Genomic DNA, 13,079 nt, shown 5'->3' with positions numbered 1-13,079 from the left:
TGGCACTATTAGTGCCATAAGTGCCAAAATGACTATTTTACTTGGTTTTATTTTGGATTTCCGTTGGCACTTATGACATCCAAAATAAAATCAAAGTAAAATCTTGGCACTTATGGCACTAATAGTGCCATAAGTGCCTAACTCGACCCAGCACGCGACTCGCGTGCCTGATCCTACCCAGTCCGCCTCATTAAGGGTAAAAACGTCCAAATCAATAAAAATGGCCAAAATTTGTGTTTTTTCAATGTGTGGCTATAAATTGTGTTTTATGCTTCATTTTGGCTACTTCAAAATTTTACTCATATATAAACTTAATAAGATTGATGAGATTGAAAGAGTGATTAAATAATTCACTCAATTTTGAGTGATAAATAATACTCTCTATGTTCCATTACTTTTGATACGAAGATTAAGAAATGTGTAGAAAGTAAATAAAATGGGTTGGTGAAAATTATTTAAATATTGTATATAGAGAGAATATATTGTCAAAAAAGAAATACTTATAATGGGATATCTAATTATGGAAAATGGAATATTTGTAAATTGTAATCGGACGGAGAGAGTAATTTATTTGAATAATTAAATACGGACCGAATTATCAATTACTAGTCCAATTATCCAAATCAAACACTTGATTAAGATGTATTATTTTATCAATTATGTCTTGTCATTCAAACCAAAGGTATAGAAGTACTATATGGTTAAATGAGCCTTTTATAAATACATTTGAGAGGGTCAAGTGGAACAAACACATTTTTAAAATAATGGATTTGGTATGTATAATGCAATACAAAGTTTGAATTTGGGTTAATTGCATCAAATATCATCAACTTTGTCCGAATACCATTTTTCTCATAATTTTTTTAAAAAATCATTCTTTTTATTACAGATTGAATTAGTAGTTCATTTTTCCCACGATTTTTAGCTTCTGTGATTGGAAAGTTGACGTGGCGTTGATGTGGATTTAATTTACACATAACATTGATGTGGAATATATATTAATTTAAAATTACTCAAATAACAAAATCACACAAAAAAGCCCTTATATCACTTGAATTAGACAAAAACAATCTCTAAGAATTTATTGTCTTCTTCTTCAACAAAAATCGGCTGTCTTCTTCTCCTCCATCTCAATCTTGCCGTCATCCATCTCGTCGGCTGCCACCCATCTCGCCTGTGGGGTGTTGTGGGCTGTCGGCACCCACCGCCGCCTGTCTTCCATCGCGCCTTCAATCCTGTGTCTTCCCTCACGCCGCCAGCCATTGGTCTTCATTCTCGTCACCACCCACCCGCTGTGGGACGGCCAAATTCGCCACCGACGGCTGAAATCGCCAAAGCCCCATCGTCCTCCGCCCCCAAGCTTGAAAATACAGAACCAGATTGTCCCCACAAATCATTGCAAACCACCAATCGCCGGAGTGAAGAATAAAAAATATAAAAAAAATTATGGAAAAAATGAAATTTGGGCAAAGTTCGTGATATTTGGTGCAATAAAAAAAGCAACTTTTTCAATCGCCGAAGCATAACATGTGTGGCGTGTGCCAGCGAGCTACATCAGCGCCACGTCAACTCTGATTTGAGGGGGGAAAGAATCGTGGGAAAAATGAACAATTAATTCAATCTGTGATTAAAAAAAATAATTTTTTTTAAAATTATGGATAAAATGGAATTCGGGCAAATTTAGTGATATTTGGTGCAATTAACCCTTTGAATTTCTAAAAAATTCTTAATTGATTTTGTTAATTTAGTTACTCCTTCCATTGTAACGAAGAATAATGTAACAAAAATGTATCAAGATAAATAAGAAATCCGTGGTATAACAAAAAACAAAAGGAAATAGCAGCAATGAAACTCCAAGTTCAAATTCTATGCAATAAAGACTTCTCAAATAGTCATTCTTACACCTCTCAAAAAAAATAGTCATTCTTACAAACCAAAATATCATGTGCCCTAAATTCCGGCTGAAAAATCAATACAGTAAGCTGACGTTTCTGAAAATTGGCGGGAAAAGGGATCAAATCCGCCGCGAGCCATGGCTTCCAACGGCCCGAACAGCGGCCGCGGCAGATCGTTCCAATCGTACCAATCCCAGCCCTCGCACTTCTCCGGCTCCAGATTCTGCGGGGTCTGATCCGGATCGGCCAGAACCGCCCGCATCATTATCGCCACGATGTGCAGAGGTTTGTGAACCTCGGTTACGACGTTGTTGGTCGCCGTTAGGAATTCGATCTTTTCTATGTCTAGTCCCGTCTCCTCCTTCACCTCTCTCGCCGCACATCCCGCGAAGCTTTCCCCTAGGAAAATTTTATTAATTAATTAAGTTGAGGAATTTCGATGTAATGGTAGGAAAAGATGAAATTAATTAAGAGGCTGACCGAACTCAAGGTGGCCGCCGGGCAAAGGGAAGGTGTCGCGGCCGACGGAAGAGCGGCGCCGCCCTAAGAGGACCTTTCTATCTTTCAGCAGAAACACCACCACCGCCACTTTAGGCCTCGTCGCCTCGTCTTCCATCGCCCTATTTTCTGCAAAACAAAGAAATTTAGGAGTAGTGGAATTCGTAATGTTTTGTTTCAATAAAGTGCGCAACCACTCCCGCCAAATATTAGTTTATTTCCCGCCGTCGTTTGTAGAATCTTTGGGCCTAAGCAAGTAATAGTAACTTGAAGTTACTTCCCACCTAAACACCTGTCCCAAAATCATTCGTCTACATCTTTTTTTGATTTTATCTACTAGTACTAGTATTTCTAAATAGGTGTCGTTATATGTGAAGTTAGAATTAAACGACCGACGACTATATAAAGAGTCACAATTGTCCTAGATTTAGATAATCAGTCCTAGAGAACTCGATAATTTCGGAATAATCGATGGTATTTATTTACGTGTTTAGGTGTGAAATTCTATATATAAAGCCTTAGTCACAACAGCCACAACATGTGGATTGTCTATTTTATTCCTATTATATATTTTAATTTAAAGTTATTTTACAGTGAAGGGCTAAAATAAGAGCATTTATTAAGATATAAAATAAGAATCATTTTCAGTCCTTAGATCATCAAGATCTACGGCTGATTTGTAATCCTGTTTGATGAATTTATGGTCCTGAGTTCGAATCTCGAAAGTAGCAAAAAATTATTTTTCACAATTCATACCTTTATACAACGAATTCTTACGTATTCTACATAAAATTCATACATTAAAAATTGCTCTTATTTCTTATTTTAAGATGTGCTCCCACGGTAGCCCACCCCAATTTTACATATAATATATTTATAAGAATATATTAATTCATTAGATATTACACTAAATATATGTGATATATATCTATAGCTATTGATAAGGCTTATAAATAAATATATTCATTCAATAAATTATCTAATAAAAATAATGAATTAACAGATTTTTTAATTATCAAATAAAATAACATTAATTACACGTACAACATACACTCTTTCTGCTATGCTAGTACTTTAAAAGTGTGTTCATTTGGAGAAATGACCAACTTTTTTTTATACTTAGTACTCCCTCCGTCTCATTAGTAATGACTTATTTTTATTTTGTGACTGTTCCATTAATAATGGTCACTTTTAAAAAAGAAAATTATTCTCTCCTGAAAAGTTATAGACTCTACCACTGTCTATCACTTTTATCCTTTAATCACTCTATTTTTTAATTATCGTGCCCACAAATAGAGAGCCATGCTTAATGGGATGGAGGGAGTATCAAGAAAGATAGATGCAGGTGATTTCGTGATAAATCCCAATTTTGTGTTGTATTTGTGATAACTGATAATAAATGAAATTCAGGTTATTTCATTTAGCATAGTTAGAGGAGTAGGATTCTATTAGGGTTATAACTATATACCATTTACATAATTATATATATATACACGTTCTGCGCTTCTCTTCGAGAGTATTCACAAAATTTTCAAAAAAAGAAAAATACTTGTTGGCGAAGTCTTCAAGTTTTGGTTTGACTGCAAGTTTCCTCTCCTCAAATCGTATTACTTCTGGTAATCTTTCAGTTATTTTCAATACGATAGCATTGACTTTTCTCAATTTTTTATTTCTACGAATTTGATGGAAGTAGGCAGATAGCAACTCAAAAGTGTCATCATGTTTTGATTCTTTTTAAAATACAAATCAAATTCTTCTTAGGCGCTTATTTATTTTATCTTCGGACTCACAAGGTTAACGATAGATACTGATTGGCTATGTGAAAGATTTTAGTTTTCTGTTCTAATGTTATCTGTGGAGGGATGAGTACAAACTATTATTTTGCTTCAAGTATGAGAGAGAGAGAGAAACGAGATGTTGGAGGAATAATAATAATAATAATAATAATAAAAAGAGTTGATTTAATATGTTTGTCCTTTAAAGTAGTAGTATTAGTTTTGGGTAGAATTGGATTGTGGCCACTCAATTTTATAATTGACCGAATGGTCTCTTTATTTTGATCTAGTTAAAAAATTGGTTGTTAGTCTTATGTCTTTTAATTATAATTAGTTTATATTATGGAACATCTAGAATTTTCTTAATGAGTTTATAATTGGGGGGATGTATTTTTAATTAGCTTGTTTGTTTTTTGAAGGTTACGTGAGCTAATGAAAATTAATAACTTAGTGGACTTATTTTTTCTTATAGTGATCTAAGAATGAGGGAATTTGTATTAATGTTTTATTTATTTATTTAAAATTCAGCTTTGGAGTACATTAAATTTAGTTTTGGAATTTTAAGTTAATGACATATTGCTTCGTATATGCTCTCTATCATGGATCCATTTATTTTGTTTCCCAACTATGTTAATTAAATATAGTTACGTAGGAAAAGACCTACTGATGTCAAAATTTTCTTTATAATGTAGCATCATATCGATTGTTTTTGTATAGAAGAACTCCTTAGATAGTTAATTGGTGTATCACAGTTTAGTCTCGGGACAAATAATGAATTTATAGAATTTATAATTTTGTTTAATATCTGATAATTTAAGTTTTTACCCAGACCCTTATAAAATAATTGTATTTATTTAATTAGGTGCGGCGCAATAAGGACCCTTGTTTGAGAATTGATTGAGTTTTTTTTGATGTGTTTGATTTTGAGGTGGGTGAATTTTCTTCTAACTCAATAAATGTGTTTTCAATTTCCACGTGAATTAAAATTATTTACGAAATATTTTCTATAAATTCAACGTGTATATTCTGGTTGAGATACGAGTTTGATTGCATACGGTGAGTATGCGTATTGGTGCTTATGGCAGCATGACGGTGAGTCACTGATTTGTGGACGACGAGTATAACAGGGTCTTGTGCACAGTTGAGCCAATCGATTATTATTATTCCATGCATGTGTGGTTGGATTATTTGTCGGTGTGGCAATGTTGAGAATAGTTTCATACCTGTGTGGCTGAATTATTTGCTTGTGTGGCAATGTTGTGAATGGTTCCATGATTGGGTGGCTGGATTATTTGCCTATGTGGCAATGTTTTGAATGATTCCATGCTTGGGTGGTCGGATTATTTGCCTGTGTGGCAATGTTGAGATTGGTTCCATGCTTGTGTGGTTGGATTATTTGTCTGTGTGGCAATGTTGAGAATGGTTTCATGTCTGTGTGGCAATGTTTTGAATGATTCCATGCTTGGGTGGCTGGATTATTTGTCTGTGTGGCAATATTGAGAATGGTTCCATGCCTGTGTGGCTGGATTATTTGCTTGTGTGGCAATATTGTGAATAGTTCCATGCCTGAGTGGCTAGATTATTTGCCTGTGTGGCAATGTTGAGAATGGTTCTATGCCTGCGTGGTTGGATTATTTGTCTGAGTGGCAATGTGAGAATGGTTTCATGTCTGTGTGGCTGAATTATTTGCTTGTGTGGCAATGTTGTGATTGGTTCCATGCTTGGGTGGCTGGATTATTTGTCTGTGTGGCAATGTTTAGAATGATTCCATGCTTGGGTGGCTGAATTATTTACCTGTATGGCAATATTGAGAATAGTTCCATGCCTGTGTGGCTGGATTATTTGCATGTGTGGCAATATTGTGAATGGTTCCATGCCTGCGTGGTTGGATTATTTGCCTGTGTGGCAATGTTGAGAATCGTTCCATGCTTGTATGGCTGGATTATTTGCCGGTGAGGTAAGGTGTGTTATTTATGCTGTGATGGTGAGGCAGGTTGCGAATGAGTATCGTTTTCCACAATTTAATACACGTTTGGATCGATAAATCATATTCCCTTATTGTTTCCCACCACTGAGTACGTTTTTTGTGCTCACCCTCTTTCATTATAATATTTTCAAGTCAGTGATTTTGGAGTGGCGTGGCGGAATGGGTGTGATGAAGTTGATTTCATATATACTTTTGGTTCCGCTTTGGACGTTAAACTTTAAATTCGTTAAATTTCTTTGAGTCATTTTGAGGTTAAGCTTGCTTTGTTTCATGAAGGTTTTTGGTACGTAGTTGGTTTAACTTTATTGGTGAATAATGAACTTGACGTAGAAGTATTTGATCATTTAAGGTTTGGTAGACGATTTTCTGAAACTCAACCAATTTTGTTGACTTGGTGTTTAGATCGATTAAAACAAAGTCGTATTTTGATTCAATTATTTTTCCGTTAACTTGAGGATTTAAAGAAACATATTATTTTAGTTATTTAGATTTTAGGGTGTTACATTGGCATTATCCGATAATTTATCCAAGGGGTAGATTTGGTATAAGTAAACCATCTTCTTCTTTATGTTTTTCTTTAGTCAATAGTAATCACAATTATCACAACTACATATTATTATCAATCAAACACGTGATATAGAGTACCATGGTGCACTTATATCTGAAGTCAAACAAGCATGAATTTATTTATTTCTAGCGTGACAGATTTTTCCTGCATCGCCAGTTTGCCAATCATACCTTTACAGGTTGTTGTTTCCGTACAACTCTATTATCGTCAAGTATATAAATATTTAAAGCTAATTAATCTTATCATAATGCGAAATAAATATTACTCCGCTATTAATTAACTACTATTAAGCATATGAAAAAGAAACCCGTGACACTATACCGCTGTAAAACAGCGTCAAAATATCATTGCCTTTTTTTTAGTTGATGACATCAATGATATGAACATAAATAAAGGTTTTGTAGACAGAAAACTATTTATATTGAAATGTAGGAATATCATAAATTACCTTTGAATTTTTATGCTTTTTATTCTATCTTTTCTTTCGTTTAGCATATCATAATTTGGATCTAATTAAACGTGATATAGTGAAAACTTTAAGGATACTATTAATTGAACGAAATATTTAAGACGATTTATTGTTATTGTTATTGTTATTATTATTTTTATTAATGTTTCTAATTTTTTATGACGAAACTATATTTTATTATTATTATAATAATAAGCAAAAGCTGGCAGTGCATGCATTTTGTGAATAATATGTGGCTTTTCTTGTGGAATAATGTGACACATTGCGGTATGCATCAAATCGACATCCACTTTTATAAATTGTGAAATTAATGGACCCCAAAAATAAAAAAATGTGAAAAAAAGTTGTGGGTAGTATTAATTCAGGATCTTTAAGAAGCCACAGAGCGCAATGGCCAGCTATTTATATCAACCCATTGCCTACCACGTGTTATTCAATTTAAATTCATTCTTTCCCATCACTTTATAATAGACACATATATCATCTTTAAAATCTGTCGACAAATCTATCTATCTTTTGACTCGTCGACATTCGCTTTCCCTATGTTATGTTGGTTATGCATTGGATAAACTCCCACTTTTTTTAATAGCAGCGTCAAAATTCACACTCCAGAGTATATTACACTTAGAAATAAAATGCACGTTACATTTTTTGATTTGCAGACTTTGACATTTTAAAGTGAATTTTATTTATATAACATAACTCTCTTTTGTTTTTACTTGATCCGCATGATTTTTGCTTGTATTAATTCAAACATTGCAACATATCTCATATCATGATATCAAAACAAATTAAATACGAGTAGACCCAAAGAAATTAAGTCTTAATTAATTAATTACTATTTCTAATTACTTATATAAATCTCTTCGCTTTTCCATGAAAATATCGCCTATGATTCAGTAATGGGAAACTCTGTTACATATTTGAATTGACATATATCACGTTAATTATATAGGTTTAAAGTTATTCCATTTTAAATCGAGTGTCATAAACTTGTCTCTAATAACATGAGAAAAAAGTCGCAATCAGGAAAGGCTTCTTTTTAATTTTTCCCTTCATTGGACAAAAACACGAACCCAAATAAAATTATCCACTTGCATAAGTGGATGTGGATGCATTCATTCAGCACGAAAAGATTGTCGATGAAATTTAGGGAAAAGACGAGGAATTATGATCATAAATCACCAAAATATTTATACATTGCGTAAGAATATCAAGAAATTTGGACACTAAAGTGGAAAAGAAAAGGCTTTTGCGACCAATAGTAGCTCATAATTTAATTTTCGTGCATCTTTACCAAACTAAATCACCCCCACATGTTTTCTTCAGTGCTCAAACAACTTTTAATTTGACTTTAAAATAGAAAAGCAACTTTTAATTTCGTCTACGTATTTTGATCATATTGTGGTCGTTGTTAGTTGTTACATTCAATTTGCTAACTGCTAGTCGTGTATAACATGTTACACGTGTACAGTAACGATTGTTCGATTTGTTGCATGCATCATTTCAAAAAAATTGCTGCCTGCATGAGCTCCAATTTTGGTTAAGATCAGACCTAATTATATTTAATTTTGACATTTGTAGTATGAAAATGTGACATGAATTGGTTGTATTGAGTGTATGCGAAGATCAGATTATGATCGATTGAAACTTATATCGACATTGCTAAAATTTAGAGTACAAGTAATTGTGTCCCTTTTGTAATTTGAACCCAAAACCACCAAAATAAATATATTTGATAGGACAATTGTATTTACTTTATAAATTAAATGTAGGTAATTTATAATTTATACGTTAAAAAAAATTGATCCAAACCCTATATATAACTTATAACTATAATAAAAAAATTATAGATTGATCCAAACCCTATATATAACTTATAACTATAATAAAATAAAATAAAAAAAACTTATAACTATAATTATATATTACCGTATAATCACAGGAAGGGAAGATTTAATAATTAAGTATTTATGTAATAAGTCAACACTTAAAACCAGTAATTAATTAAGCAGGAGCGTGCAAATAATTTAATAGTTTCACCTGAGTGCATTTTGTTGAGTCAAAGTGAGTGATGACCGTTCAAGGTTCCGCACGTAACCTACCATTACAAATTTAAAATTCCCAATTCCAAAAGAAAAGGCAACATATGAAAATGGCCACTTTATTATGATAAAAAATAAAATTTAATTTTTTATTAAAATAAAATAATTATTTTTTATACAAAAATAAAAATTTACTTCTAACAATTAAATTGCCTCTCTCTCTCTCCCCTACGACGACAGACGATGAGAAACGTCATTGTCGACTCCTCCCTTGCAGTGCATCACAAAGCACGCTGTCGCAGTGTGCCTAGCACTGCCTCCTGCGGTGCCCACTCCACCATCCTCCCCGATCCACCATCCTCCCACGAATTCTTCGTTGTACACCGACTTCGACTTAGAGAAAAATTTTATATTTAAGAATATAAGAGTTTTATTTATGCACAATATGAGAAAGATAAATATGAGAGCAAAGAGAAAGATGAGAGCACAAGGGGTGTGATTTGAGAAGTGATTAGAGAATAAAAGGCTTATACCAAACTTTTGGATATGTGAAATTCGTAAATTTATGCGAGACACGTCAAAATTGGGAGAAAAAATAAAACTTGATTTAATTTTGATAGAAAAAATACAAGTGATGGAGAAATTGATGTGGATTTAATTAAATATTTGAGATTGCGTGTTGCCAATTATTGTAGAGGTGAGTTTGTGTTGTTAATATTTTTCAATTCACAACCAATTCGATTAATTCACAGTTGAATCATTAGAGTTTATTGTGAATTCGAGTTTTAAAGCTTGAATTCACAATTATAAATAATGTGAAGGAACCATATTTCGACATATGATTCACGTGCCCGTGATCCATTTCGGATATCAAACGAATACATACAAAAACCATGTGCCTAAAGCAAGAGGATAGAATCTTACTTGCAAATCCGGCAATGATCGACTCCAGTGTTGATCTTCCAACTTGTTCCCACGGCAAGACTTGACGTTGGGTGGCAACGATCTTCAAGTCCTCTCCTTTTCCTAGGGATTCGCGCCGCTTCTCACTTTCTGTGCTCTCACAGATTTCTCTCTTTTTTTTATCTCACGTAATGTCACAAGTAATTAGAATTAGGGTTGTACCTATTATTTATACTGGGTATTAAAACCCTAAATAATAAGCCCATCATCTAATTAAACTAAAACAAAGCCCAAAGGCTTAAGTGAGAAAGAGATGGACGGACGCCCCATATGGAGTGAAGCCTTTATTGGGCCAAGCGGGGATCTACTAGCTTGAATAAAGTTTGGCCTCCCAGTGCTCGATTTTCCTATTCAGCCCAGAATAAAATCGAGACACAAGTATTAATTTATTCCACTAGAAAATTAATACTGAATTACCTCTTTATTCTTTAGGTGAGTCGGGGCTAGTATTAGACTTAATTAATCCCCGTGTTTAAGATATCCAATATCCATTAATTAATTAATTCCTCTGACGATCAATTAATTAATTAATTAGTCGTTTAATTATAAACGACATCTCGAGTGCTACCACTTAAACTTATTATCGTATCGGAACTAATTCCACCTGCAGGGTTTAATACGATAAACTTATTAAGTTCCTCGAGAGGATATTATCATCCTGTTACTAGCAGGACACGGTTCCTTATTGCAATATAATCGCATGTCAAATAATAATTGCTATCACCCAAAGTATCGAGTATATTGAGCTTCAAGAGAACTCTCACCCATGATAAATCAAAGCAATAGTCAATATATTATTTACACCGATTAATCCAACTAAGGTTAAGATTATTTAAGTCGCTGAGATCTTGATTCTTAATTAGTCAGAATATAAGAATTCATCTCACTGTGATCCTGTTCAATACACGAAGGTACTAACATAAATAAATAGCCAAGACAAACTATTTATCCATTTATGCTACAATCTAAACCAGCAACTCGTCCATAGTTGCCTCGATTGTGAACTCAATTTATATCTCAACTTTTTCCAATTATATGATCTTCTGTGATCTACAACACACCATATAATCTATAGTATGAGATAAATTGGACTATAATAGGATTATGCAATAACAATATTTTAGATAGAAGAAACACAGTGAACTAAGGAATCAATGTATACAAGCATAAAGTCTTGCTTTCAGTATACAACCCTTAATGTTAGTTGTGAATTCAAGGTCTACAATTTGAATCCACAACTAGAAATAATGTTAGTTGTGAATTCGAATTTTAAACCTTGACTTTACGCCTAACACTATTTTTAGTTGTGAATTTAAGCTTTAAAACTCGAATTCACAACTGAATAGCTAGCGTTGGTTGTAAATTCGAGTTTTAAAGTTTGAAGTCACAACTATAATTAATGTTGATTGTGAATTCAAGTTTTAATGTTAGAATTCACAATTAAGAATAACAGAACCAATGGAAAACTAAATGAACACGAATATGGTTTAGAACTTTAGGATTTTGTATTAACTTTGGGAATTTGCGTGTGCATAAAGTGTAGAGCGTAAATAGCTCGTAGCTTGGCTTGTGTTTACAATGAATATATGTTTGTATTTATAGGCTAAAATATTGAGAATCCTACAACTTTATTTGTATCATAATAGAACTATAACTCTTCAAGTTGATCTCTAACTTTAACGGATCTCTAATAGTTTCAAGATAACCCCAAATCCTGCCAAATGAGGGTTGTTTCAGGCTAGCAGCGCTGTTATCAACTGAACTTCGTTAGATTTGCTTCAATTCGCCAATTTTTAGTAGATGCATATTTTTGTTCTTATCAATTTTATCATGAATTCGAGTTCAAAAACTCGAATTCAAAACAAAAAAATTAGTGGATAATTTTTTGGTTTCTTAGAGTGATTAATTTTTAAATTTTTTATTTTAATGAATAAATTTTATATTTTCTATATTAAAATGGTCATTTTCAAAGTGCATTCGAAAAGAAACTTATTTATATGGTAAACATTTTAAAAACAAAATCCTAATTAACGTTGAACTTGTCATGAAAGATTATTTTATTTTAGTGCAAAAAAATTGTCTTAGCTGAATAAAAAACTTTTGCATATACAATAATTAATTAATCAGTAAATTAATTAAAAATAAATGGTAGCGCGCTTTTCACTACTTCTCAGACTATCTCCATCAGTGCCTTTCCCCCAACCCAACTTTCAATTAAAATATTCATTTCTCTCTCTTTCACATACACAATCCAACCTTTATCTTAAATCTACTTCCATTAGTGACACTCTCATGACCTAAATATATATATATTTTTTATTCTTATATTAGTCATAATAATTTTTAAATATATTTTCAAAATTTTTAAAAATAGAGCAAAAAAAAATCAAAATTTACTTGATCATAAAAAAAATTACAAGACTTAAATAAAATTAAAAATACATAAAGTAAATTACAAATACATAACTATTGAAAAGGAGATATAAAATAAGGATATTGAAAAGATTGCTTATGATTTAGTGTTGATGAAAAAAAATTGAAGTCTATATATAGAATTTTTTTCCCAATTTTTTAATTTTTTTATATCACAAATAACTATTAAAAATTAATAGTTAAAATTATATATATAATTAAGCGGCACTCAATGAAAGGGTGCCACATGGCAATGACCTTCTCTTGCCTCAAGGGCGGTTCACCTCCAAGAGTCACGACATTTCCCTCAATTTTCATTTAATTTGTAAATTTGTTGTTTTGTCTTCATGCGGCGACACTCTGCACTCCCCATAGTGTCACCGATGGTTCTAGTTTCATTCAGTTGGGACTTGGGAGTAGTAAATAACTAAATAAATAAGTACATAATATTTTTGGAGTTTGATTTA

At 32.6% G+C, this 13,079-nt stretch overlaps 1 protein-coding gene across 1 annotated transcript; it reads right to left on the bottom strand.

Annotated features, from left to right (window-relative positions):
• Positions 1–1,837: 1,837 nt before the first annotated feature.
• Positions 1,838–2,693, bottom strand: LOC130986312 (nudix hydrolase 1-like). Its single transcript, XM_057909689.1, has 2 exons — positions 2,376–2,693; positions 1,838–2,294 (listed from the first exon to the last, which is right to left on the bottom strand). Exons 1-2 carry the CDS (start codon positions 2,509–2,511, stop codon positions 1,951–1,953), a joined length of 480 nt encoding a protein of 159 aa, XP_057765672.1. The 5' UTR covers positions 2,512–2,693; the 3' UTR covers positions 1,838–1,950.
• Between the last annotated feature and the right edge of the window lie 10,386 nt (positions 2,694–13,079).

This window comes from Salvia miltiorrhiza, chromosome 5, assembly GCF_028751815.1.
Source record: "Salvia miltiorrhiza cultivar Shanhuang (shh) chromosome 5, IMPLAD_Smil_shh, whole genome shotgun sequence".
Lineage (NCBI taxonomy): Eukaryota > Viridiplantae > Streptophyta > Magnoliopsida > Lamiales > Lamiaceae > Salvia > Salvia miltiorrhiza.
Note: the sequence above shows the minus strand (reverse complement) of the source record. Positions and strands in the feature narration are given on the sequence as shown.

What these genes read in the sequence shown, in the direction of transcription:
- LOC130986312 (XM_057909689.1), bottom strand. Translation starts at nt 2,511, where the DNA reads ATGGAAGACGAGGCGACGAGGCCTAAAGTGGCGGTGGTGGTGTTTCTG. An exon ending in CGGCGGCCACCTTGAGTTCG is followed by an intron (nt 2,295 to 2,375) that starts GTCAGCCTCTTA and finishes AAATTTTCCTAG; the next exon opens with GGGAAAGCTTCGCGGGATGT.